Source organism: Myotis myotis, unplaced genomic scaffold, assembly GCF_014108235.1.
Source record: "Myotis myotis isolate mMyoMyo1 unplaced genomic scaffold, mMyoMyo1.p scaffold_m19_p_17, whole genome shotgun sequence".
Classification (NCBI taxonomy): Eukaryota; Metazoa; Chordata; class Mammalia; order Chiroptera; family Vespertilionidae; genus Myotis; species Myotis myotis.
In genome coordinates, this window is record NW_023416321.1 from 36,223,182 (window position 1) to 36,234,677 (window position 11,496).

General features: G+C 52.8%; 1 protein-coding gene across 1 annotated transcript; it reads right to left on the reverse strand.

Moving 5' to 3' along the window:
- Window positions 1-332: 332 nt before the first annotated feature.
- Window positions 333-10,699, reverse strand: ALOX15 (arachidonate 15-lipoxygenase). The gene is made up of 14 exons (XM_036342074.1): window positions 10,260-10,699; window positions 8,433-8,637; window positions 8,060-8,141; window positions 7,846-7,968; window positions 7,532-7,635; window positions 7,189-7,349; window positions 6,393-6,536; window positions 4,876-5,085; window positions 2,938-3,024; window positions 2,671-2,840; window positions 2,371-2,492; window positions 1,683-1,783; window positions 1,388-1,555; window positions 333-1,278 (listed from the first exon to the last, which is right to left on the reverse strand). The coding sequence occupies exons 1-14, from the start codon at window positions 10,392-10,394 to the stop codon at window positions 1,099-1,101; spliced, it is 1,992 nt and encodes a 663-aa protein (XP_036197967.1). The 5' UTR covers window positions 10,395-10,699; the 3' UTR covers window positions 333-1,098.
- Window positions 10,700-11,496: the final 797 nt, after the last annotated feature.

Below are 11,496 nucleotides of genomic sequence, written 5' to 3' on the forward strand. Positions count from 1 at the left end.
GGAGGCGGCTGATCGGTGTTTCTCTCTCATCGATGTTTCTAGCTTTCTATCCCTCTCCCTTCCTCTCTGTAGAAAATCAATAAAACATATTTTTTTAAAAAAACTTTCTAAAAAAAAGAAACAAACTTCTGCCCCAGCTGGTTTGGCTCAGTGGAATGGTGGCCTACAGACTGAAGGATCCTAGGTTCAATTCTGCCCAAGGGCACGTGTCCAGGTTGTGGGTTTGATACCCAGTAGGGGGTGTGCAGGAGGCAGCTTCCTCTCTGAAATCAATAAAAATATATTTGGGGGGTGGGGGTAGGGGGAGAAAGAAAGAAACTTCCAAGTTTATTTTTCCAAAATTTAATAAGATACAGAAGTTGGAGTGTATTGGTTCCTTTGTTGTCCCTCATTAAAATAACCATGAGATTTTTACTATCCTCCCAGTTCATTATTTTTATTTGAGCCTCCCGGCTGGTGAACTGCAAATGGGTTATAAGTATGGACCCCTCAGACTGAAGCCCCAAGGCCAAATCCCTCCAGCTGGGAGCAGCTTCTTCGGTTTAACCACTTTACTTCCACATGTCATTTTCTAAGTGAGCCACAAAGTGAAAATCCTGAGAACTGCCGTGTCCATGGTCTGCCCTGTATTGTGTCTGGCTTCAGGATGTGTTAAATCCCACCGAGTTAAAATTACGCACTGTATATTCTTTGGCCAGTGTTTGATTTAGGATAGTTTTATCTAATTTCATTTCTTTCATAAAATATCTTTTTTATTGTTAAACTCAAAATTATAAGCATGTGCAGTAATATGTATTATTGCCTCGTCCAATGAAATCGTTTATAGAAATGTGACTACTATCTGCCCCTTGGGAGAACCCAGTGATGAGGGAGGAAGGGAGGACAATAGGAAAAGAGGGAGGAATAAAGGGAAAATGAGGCCCCTAGGTGATGGGTCTAGAGTACAATGTGTTCACTGTGGGCACACAAAGCGAAAGGGATTCTCTAGGGAGGGAGGAGATGGAAAGGGGCCTGGCTGGGAGAGGAAGACCGAAAGCTCTAAGGGATGGGGCTGTGGGTTGGGGGAAGAGATGCTGAGACAACCACAGGCCGGGGTGCTCATATGGCCACACTGTTTTCCACTATGCTGGGTCGCAGGTACTCGTAAGGCATATCCAGCTTTGCATTCCGGACCTCAATTTCCTTATCCAGGGCAGCCAGCTCCTCCCTGAACTTCTTCAGCGCAGCTCTGGGCTCAGGGCCTGAAAAGTACTCCTCCTCATGCTGGCCCAGAGCCACCTGAGAGGGAGAGAGAAAAGCCGCTGAGAGCCTTATGAACCCCAGGTTGGAGCGCCACACCTCCCCGCAGCTGCCCCCGTCCTCAGGGACCAGGCCACCCGGCTCTCACACTAACGGGCTGACGTCTGCCCAGTTGCCAGGTAATGGACATCTGCAGAGAAGCCTGATGAAAGTTGGGCAGTGTTGCCATCACCATCTCCAGTGTCACATCCTTGGTGGTCGGTGGGGGCTGCCGCATTGTGCAGGGTGCGTTAGGGACCCAAGCATAATAATCCAACTAAGAAGGGGCAGATATCCAGAATCAAAGTCTGCTAAGCATAAAAACCCCTTAGCCACCTGCACACCGCTCCCACCCTCGCCCCCACACCAGGTGCAAATGCCCAGGGCCCCCCAATAACAAGGACCTGGCCCAGGTGGACGGAGGAGTGCTGGCCAGTGGAGGTGAAGATACACATGGTGACAAAGTGGCAAAGCTGGTCCCGGGACTCTAAGGACATGGGGAATCCTGCAAGAGGCAAGGAGAGTTAGAAGCTGGGAGGCCAGGAACGGAAACAGCTCAGAGAGGCTGAGCAGGGAGGATACGAGAGGGAAGAGAGGGTGTCAAGGGCTCTGAGGAACTATTGTGGGAACTGACATGAGCATGAGTTGTGGTGGGAGAAATGGGGACATCTCCTGGGAGGGTCCTACTCAATGGGGTACTGGTATGGCTCACACTGGCTCACACGTGTCAGTTATGTTAAATGTTCTGGTATGTGGCAAGCTGGTTGGCAACACAACAGTAGTTACGGTGAAAATATTTACACCAAGGAAATGGGCAAATGCTACAAATCAGGGCTTTCCCGCCCCCCGCCGCCACCACCCCCCCCCCCCCCCCCCGAGAGCCAGTTGTTAAGCATTTATGAGCAACCACTGGTCCCACTGCCTCTGGGACCTAGAGGGATTCTTCTTGCATAAGAATCTGAAGAGGCCATGGGCATTCTAATAGGGGTTGGACATGCTTCTGGAGAGTTTCATAGAAGCAGGGAGGGTTCTGGGGATGTTCCCAGGAGGAATCTTCCACACTGGAGGTCTCAGGGCAGGGGCTCAACTCACCTTGGTCCTGGGCCCCTAGCAGGCCAATCTCAGTGATCTCTCGACACCAGGTCTGCAGTTCAAGGTCCTCTTTCACCGCTTTGTCCGTCTTATAGTGAAGACTCACAATTCCCTCCACGTAGCTGTCAGCCAAGGGGTTGGGCCAAGAGAGCTGAAGCTGACAGGGAGCTCCAGGCGCTCTGCTCCTTGCCCTCCTGGCCCGGTCAGGGCACCCAGCCCTCCAACACAGATCACCTGTTCTCTCAAGCCACTCCCTGACCGCCCACCCTCCCCCCAAGCCCTGCCTTCCCCTTGCCTCACCGATAGATGATTTCCCACAGCCGCAGAGCATCCTGAGCATAGTAAGAGGACTTGACTCCCAGAAGCCCCCGGTCAGACAGGTCATCGGGGGGACAGAATGATCTATAGGTTAGAGAGGCTCTAGCGCGCTTAAGCAGCTCCACGTGGCCTCCCCCACCGGTGCTCACCACCTGAGAAGCAAGGATGGGCAGGGTCAGGCAACTCCACCTGCCAGAGGCCAGAGCCAGAGGGAGCATGCGCTCCAGGAGCCCCCTTCTCTCTTCATACCTGGTCAAAAATGCCCATGTCGGAGACCAGCCCATTCCTGGCCCGCACATTAATTTCCATGGTGTATCGCAGGTGGGGGATTATCAGCTGGAGGAAGGGAGCAGGGAAGAACAAGTCAGGAGAGACCTGCGGCTAGTCCCTGCAGGAAATTGGAGCTGAAGAACAGGAAAGGTGCCAGGTCTTCAGGAAAAGCAGAGACATGAAGTTCAGTGGTCCCTCGACACCAAGAGGTTCAGTCTAATTGTAATTCATTACACAAACCATTGGCTTACGGCTGTATGATAATTCTCCTTGTCTTTTCATATAAGACGGTTCAAGTTCAATTTTTCTCAACCTTTTTTCTTTATCACTCCTCTACAGAACTTCTTCGGATAGTATTTCCTCTCCCCGCCCCCAGGAAATTTTAATGCTACACTATACTATATGTTATGTACTATATGTATATGTATGTGCACTTTATTTTTATTTTTTTTATTGACTTCAGAGAGGAAGGGAGAGGGAGAGAGAGAGAAACATCAGTGATGAGAAAGAATCATTTATCAGCTGCCTCCTGCACACCCCCTACTGGGGATCGAGCCTGAAACCCCGACATGTGCCCTCAACCAGAACTCATTGAACCTGGGACCCTTTAGTGCGTAGGCCAACGCTCTATCCACTGAGCCAAACTGACTAGAGCTGTATATATGTGCTTTATACATAAAATATTCTAAGGTTTTGCACCCTAGAAGTTTTCCATGGTTCTGGGACCCACTTTCACCCCCTGGGCGGGGTCTAATTGCCTCCATTGGAATGCATGCTCTACTCTGCCTACCTGCAGAACTTCCTCTCCTCTCTTCTCCCTTTTGGCCATTACACTCACCTCCTTTCCGTTCTTCAAACAGGCCATGCTTGCTCCTGCCTTGGCACCGCTGCATTGTTCTCAGCTGTTCCCTCTGCCCAGAACAATGTGCACCTTGATCATCTCAAGGCCGGCTCCTCGGAGCCTCATTCTCTATGTCATCTCAACAAGGGAGCCTTTCCTGGCCACTCAGCCTGAACTCCACATCACATCGCTCTGCTTGGATTCTCTGCATTGTACTTATCACCGCTGATCTGTCATAATAGTCTTTATTGTCTGGTAGCCCGAAATGGAAATGAAAATCCCCAAAGATCAGGACCTCTGTCTGGCTTAGCACAATCATCTAGTATGGTTCTTGTGCCCTAGCTGGTTTGGCTCAGTGGATAGAGCGTCGGCCTATGGACTGAAGGGTCCCAGGTTCGGTTCTGGCCAAGGGCACATGCCTGGGTTATAGGCTCGATCCCCAGTAGGGGGCGTGCAGGAGGCAGCCGATCAATGATTCTCTCTCATCATTGATGTTTCTATCTCTCTATCCCTCTCCCTTCCTCTCTGAAATCAATAAAAATATTTTACGAAAAGAAAAAAGAATGGTTCTTACCCCATTGGAGGCTCCCAAGAAGAAAAGTTAATGGATAAATACTCAGTTCAAATTGTCTGTTTTAAAAAAAACAGGCCACCGTTGTGGACCTGAGCCTGTCTAACTGGCCTGTGTGTCACTATTTTAGGACAGATCAAAACTGGCTGGAAAAGTCTTCTATGTTATTTGCTTGGTCTTCCCTTTTGCGATGGAATCCTCAGTCATTTGTGTGCACTGTCTATATACTGTCTGTTCATCTATCTGTGCTTTATACATAAAAAGAGTAAGACTTCTGACCTCCCACCCCCTCATCCCCCACCTTGCCAATGAATCATTTCCACCTCCTTGGGAGGTAATGTCACCTGTTGAAAATGCAGAGCAAGCCACCTCACTCTCTTGCTCCCTTGTCTCTCATTGGTTGGCTTTTCCCCACACCCTGAGACTCCACAGAGAGGGTGCCTCCAGAGGCGGGACTGTGCCATGGGCAGAGAGTCAGGCAGGAGAGAAGGGGATAAGGTATTACCTTGAAGATAGGGTGTATCGATGGAAGGCATCTCATGGTGGCCATAGCAATAACCTCAGCCATCAAATGTCCCCTCAGAAGATGAGAGAGAAGCTCGTGAAGCTGGAAGTCAGAGCTACGGACCCAGCATTTGGCCAGGAGCCAGGCCATCGGGGGGTCCGTGGGCAGAAAAAGTGGTGGTGGTGGGGATCCCGTGCGTGGCAATTGGAGCTGGAGAAAGGATAGAGTGTGGGGAAAAGAGGATAAGTGGCCAGGTGCCCAGCAGATTCCCCCCCTTTTGCATATTTAACCGCTCCCTTCTTCCCCAAATTTGCTTAGCTTTCTCCATCTCACTGCTGCTACTCCCAGCAGCCACTATTCCTTCTCCTGACTTTCCTACCACTCAGTGCATTAACATTGTACAAGCTGCTCTGCCCGGCCTTCCTGGCCTCCACTTCCCCTTTCACTCCCCTCAGTGTGGACAAGATTCAAACCCTCTGCTTCCTTTATCCCACACTTTTTCAGAAAGTTCAGCTTCTCTCTAATCTTTCAACACCACCCGTATTCAGCTGATTAAGTCTCCAGTTCTCAGCTAGTCACTGGCTAGATGTAACAATTTGAGTGTCTCCCCATCTATAATAATAAAAGCGTAATATGCTAGTTAGACCAGACGTCCTTCCGGATGACCTTCCAGACAAAGCAGGGGCTGCAAGAGAAGCCCGTGTCCTGGGTGCCTGCTGGCGGCTGGAGGGAAGCCCGGGTCCCGGGTGCCAGAGGGGAGTCGCTGCCGGCAACCGGGAGAAGAAAAGCCTACTCTTGCACAATTTCGTGCATCTGGCCTCTAGTTACCTCATAATTGGCCAGACAAAAGCCCACCTGAGCATCGTTTTCTCTATATTTGTCCTATTTCTGCAGGTGTCTTGCCTAACTCTTCCTTTTCTCTTTCCAGGCCAGTTTAATTTTCCTCTGCATGCCCATCTAGCTTTCCTCTGCACCCCCACAGCTATTCCCCACAACTGAGTCCATTACCCCCATCTTGGGCAATGGCTGTAACATGTCACCCTAATCTCTGGATCTAGCATGTTTCACAACAGCCTACACCAGCTTCTTGTGTTCATACTCCTTGATTTGGCATCCACCACCTGCTACAGTCTGAGCCCTCTCACCTCACATTACCCCCAGCACACCAGCCCAATTGTCCACTGACAATCTAACTTCTCACACTCTGCACACCCCATCTCTGCCCAACCCATCTTCCCCTGGGCGGAGGTCCTGCTCCTTCAGCAAGGCTCATGCCCACCCCACTCCCATGACCCCTCCCACACTATCTCCATCCTCAGGTACTTCCTTGGTACTGGAGCATATCTAGATTTCCCCAGTCTCTCTCTCCAGCTAGACCGCACCTTTCTGCCTTTGCCCATTGCCTCCTTTACTGCCACCCCCAGGGCTTTAGCACAGGTGAATCCTTAATGAATTTCCGTGAAGGGCTGAGCTGAGAGGGCCAACCACAGGGAAGCAGAAATCCTGGGTCCTCTCACCTGGATGACCATGGGCAAGAGTTTCCCATCAGGCTGCAGTTTCAGCATGACCAGAGGGGCAGCCAGGTATTGCTGGCTACATAGGATGACGTTAGCCTTGATCCCATCCAGCAGGGAGAAGTCGGCTTCAAACAGCGTGCCTCCCTGGATGGGGGCAGAGGGTGAGGGCTATCAGTATAAGGCATCTTCTTCCCACCCTGATTGCCCAAAGGAAGAAGAACAAGAAGGAAACTAACTTATCTCCATCACCTACTTTGTAACAGGCAATGAATCACATGCTATGGCTTCACATAAGTCTTACAAGCACTTGAATTAACTTCAAGTTTATAAAAAAAGGAAACATGATAAAAGAGGATAGGTAACTTGCCTGAAGTCACACAATTTATAAACAGCACAGCCAGGGTTCAAACCCAAGTCTGTCTCACCCTATAATCCATGAATTTTCTCTGCCCAACCCATCAATTGATCTATGTTGACTCCTGATTAATAAGCCCACCCCTGACCTGATTTTCTTGCTACACACTCCCCCCCAAATCCTTAGCACCAAGGCCCAGTTATTTCCTCAGTTTGATTGCATCTATCACCGATCACTCACTCTTCCCCCACAATACGCTTTTCTCAGTCGAGGAGGAAGGCCATGTGGTTGCACACCTCCAGGATCACTCAAGATTTCCCCCGTAGAACCTCCTCTTTCATCTGGGGGCAAATTGGGCTTATAGTGGGGCCCAGAGCAGCACAAACACTGACCACACTCCCATTTCACTGTGTGGCCTCCTTTGGGCCATTATGTCCATACCTGCAGCTCCTGCTCCAGCTGGGCCTGCACCTCCTCCATCCCAGACGGGAACACCAGGCGGGCAGGAAGGCGACTGGAGCGCCTTAGCAGCATGGGGTTGGTGCCGTTGAGAAACTGGTACCCAAAGAAGTCATCCTCCTTCCAGGAGTCCCGCACCTTCTCTGAGAGTGGCAGTTGTGGTGCAGGTTGTGAGATCTGATCTCCTGGTTCTTCTAACCCCCACCAAACCATTCCCTCTTGCCCCCAGCCCACCAGAGGGACCCAGACCTCAGGTCTCTCAGCCCTGGTTCCCTCAATTGGGTGGTAAGGGTCCTGGGAGAAGTACTGAGATAGGGATACTGACCAGCCAGCTTGCTGTGGTCACACCAGAAGATCCTGTTGAAGTCATTCAGATCATTCCAGCAAGCAAGAACGTTTAGAGAGTCTTTGATGGCTAATTTGGCCAGCCTTCAGGTAAGGATAGGCGAAGGGTTTGAAAATTAGTCTCAAAATCACACATTGTAACTATCAGCACCCTCCCTGGGCTAATCAAGCCCTGTTCGGTCCATTGGAGCCCCTGGACTAGGATGCCTCCCTCTCCTCCAGGTTTATAAAAAAAAAAAAAAAAAAAAAAAGGAAACATGATAAAAGAAGATAGGTAACTGGCACTGCTCTCACCCCTTGGCCAGTGAAGTCTCAAAGTCAGATTTCTTGTCTTCCAGAAACCTCTCATCTGGCGGGAGGTCACATAAATTGGCCGCAGCCACATTCAGGATCAGCCCATCCTTCCAGTTACCCCATCTGTGGGGCAGAAATGAAATCAGGCATTGATGCCTGAAAGGGCCAGGACTCACTGCCAGGTCAGGAGGGGTCAGGGCAGGGTAAGGCTAACCGGTACAGCTTCCTTCTCTCTTCCAGCTCCTCCTCCCTGTGTTTCTTGAACAGGCCTTGAGGGTCCTCTACCAACGTGCGGCCTAGAGGAGGAAGGAGGGCTCGGACAAGGGCATGGTCGATGAGGCTTCTCCTGAGAGCCTCTCCCCGCCTCCCCTGCCCTGCCAGGGGTGCCTCTCAGCCCACCCTTGCAGGGGTGGGATGACCCTTCAGCATCACGCCCCTCCCCAGCCAACTCCAGCAATCGCATCTTTGGAAAGGAAAGAAGACCCAGCCCTCCGGGTCCTGCCCTCACACCCTGTTCCCTCTTCTCTCCCCCAGCCCCAGCTTCTCTTGGGCCCCAAAGGCCTCCTCACACCCCACCCTGCGCTCACCTGTGCCCTCGGGGAGGCTCAGGACGCCATTGCCCTCCACCCAGCGGTAGCACGGGAACCTGAACTCATCCCCACCGGCCCCAGGGCCCTGCACGGAGATCCAGTTGCAGAACCAGGCGTCATCCTGCAGGAAGTGCCTTTTGCGCATTTTCACGAACAGCAGCGGCCCCAGGTACTCCTTCACGTCCGCCTGGAACTCCGTCTCCTGCAGGCGACACAAGCGGCTCAGCATCCATGGCGATCGCCGGGAGCGGGGACTGAACTGAGCCCAGCTCCCCGCCCAGGTCCTTCTGCTGGGCCTCTGGAACGCGGCGCCAAAGGAGCCAAAAAGAGAAAGCGGGGGGGGGGGGGGGGGGGGCGACCAGGTGTTCCCGCGTCCCCATTGTGGGCCATGGAGTTCTTCAGCCCGGGTGAGGCGGACGAGGGAAGGTGCACTCCTTCCTGCCCTCTTTCCTCCTCTGTCCTCCTCGTAGTCACTGATCCTACCGAGCGCTGAGCTGGGCGCTGGGCACCGCCGCGGGCGAGCGCACCGTTGCGCGGGGAGATACACTGTGGACCAGGCACTTGCAGCCGAGAGACCCCGGCGCCCCCTCCGCTCGGTGTGAGCGGAGACCGCTAGGTGTGGAGGGTTTAACCAGGGAAAGTGAGAGAGAGGGGAGGTTGGGGAAATGCGTGCCGGGGAGAGGAAGCGAGAGCGCGGAGGCTGTGCCCAGCACAGAGCGCGTGGGAGATGAGCGTGACTAGACGGTGAACTGTCTCGAGGGGTAATCCAAGAGTTTGGTCCTTAGAACCGGCAGAAGCCATTCAAATGTTCGTGGGGAGGGGCCTGTGAAGGGCGAGGATGTATTTGGAAGCCGTCGATCTGGCTGCAGAAGGGCTTGGAAGGGCAGGAGAGGAAGCGGCCGGGGGTGAGGGTAGAGGGCTGGGGGGGGGGGGGGGGGGGCGGGGAAGAGGCTGAAGATGGCCACGTAGGTTCACGAGGACACTGGTGGTCGGGGGCGGGTCGGGCATCCGGACCCCGATGCCGGAATGTCCAGGAGGCAGAATTGACAGCGCTGGATTCTTGGTTAGAGGTGAACAGAGCGGGACGCTCGCGGGACCCCTGGGGGCGTAGGGAGGGGGCAAGCGGAGAGGTGTGGGGGGGGGGGGGGAGGGAGGACCTCGCCTGGGCAGGTTCCTTTGAGACGTCCGCGGGACAGGCATCCGGATCTGCGGGTCCTGGAAAGAGCTGGGTGGGCGACGGAAATGTGGGGATGGGAAATGGGGAAGAAAAAGTAACAGCAGCCCGGGGCGAACCAGGTAGGTGTGATGAGAGAGGGGAAGGAACCAGGAAATTCAGCTCTTCGTTTCTCTCCCCGCATAGACCCCCATGCCCCGCCCCACCCCCACCCCCACCCCCCGCCTCGTAGAAAAGGTTTGAAATAGGGTTTCAGGCTGGAGAAAACTTCCCTGGCCAGGTATCTCAGTGGTTAGAGCGTGTCCTGGTACCCCAAGGTTCCAGGCTCATCCCCGGTCAGGACACATACAAGACTCGATCACGCACAAGTAAGTGGAACAAAATAAATCTCTCTCTCTTTGTCTCTTCCTCTCTCTCTCTTTATCTCTCTCTCCCCTCTCGAAATAAAATCGAGGAAACCAGAGACACACAGCCAATCTGCAAAAAGGGAGAGCTCTGTGCAGGAGGGCGGGCAGGAGCATCCTCCCCATCCCAGACGGCCGGGACATTTATTGAGCGCCTGCTGTGCGCCACGCTCTGCCCAGCGCCTCTCTTCCCAGGAATGTGACGGCCTCCGGCCTCCGGGCTGGGGACCAGCTCGCGCAGCTCACCTTGCCCCGCGCCGGCCGCAGGCGCTCCCCGAGCGCGGCTTCCCCGTGCTGGCCCACCAGCCACAGCTGCACCTGGTTGTTGGAGCCCGCGAAGAGCGAGGACCCCGTGGACACGCGGATGCGGTAGACACCCATCTTCCACAAAGACGTTTCGTGCCTTCTGAGGGGGAAGAGGAGTGAAGGTGCCTAATAAAAGGGCTCAAGACCCGCCCCGCTAAAGCCTCGTTTTGAAATTGCAGATTGCAGGGTGTGGATGGATGGCAGGCCTCCAACCAACCCGGCCTGACCACAGCTCTGGGCAGCCCAGAACTCGGTCCCAGCTCAGGAAGGCGGGGTCTAGGCGGTTAGGGGTGCAGACCCTTATCTTTGTGGGAGGAGGATGGAATGAGGAAGCAGAGAGGATTTGGGCCGAAAACATGCAGGAAGAAGAAATTGATGCCTCGCCCAGTAGGCAGATGGAGTGTGGCTGGGAAGTCCCCTCCATCTAAACACACACACACACACACACACACTTGCTGGCCTCACAGGTTGGTCCACCCCCACCAATGGTCATGCTTAAGGTTGTAGGGGTGGATGAGGAAGCAAGGAGGCCTGGTCTGCAGTTGAGGAAGGTACATTCAGGCCACCAAATTAATTTAACCAAGTTGGAACACTTGTGCCTATTCCCTGTGCAAGGCTCTGGGGTTCATTCCTTTCTAGCTTACAAGTCCCCGCCTCTCTGTTGCCTGCAGGATGAAAATTCAAACTTTTTTTTCATTTACCTTTATTATTGAAAGTATTACAAATGTTCCTTTTTCCCCCATTGACCCCCTCCACCCCACTCTTACCCCCTCCCCAGGCCTTCCCTGCACTATTGTCTGTCCATGGGTTGTGCATATATGCGTGTAAGTTATTTGCTCTCAAGAAAGTCACAAACAGTTCTGATAGGGCAAGATGTCCAATTTGAGGGGCCCCCACTGGCTATGTTGTGATTTTTTGAGAAGCAAAGACTAAATAATAAATAGGGTTACTTGAAATAGATAAATGTATTTGTTAATGACCCAAAAATCAATTAATTAGTCACAGTTAACCAAAAAAAATCATTTCAAAATGGCTCAAACAATAAGGAAAAGTTATTATTGCAGAAAAGAAGAAGCCATAGGATAGATTTGCTCTAAGGTTGTTTGCTCCGTGGCTCAACAGCATCATCAAGAAGCCAAGGTTTGCCCGGTTGGTATAGCTCAGTGGTTGAGCGTCA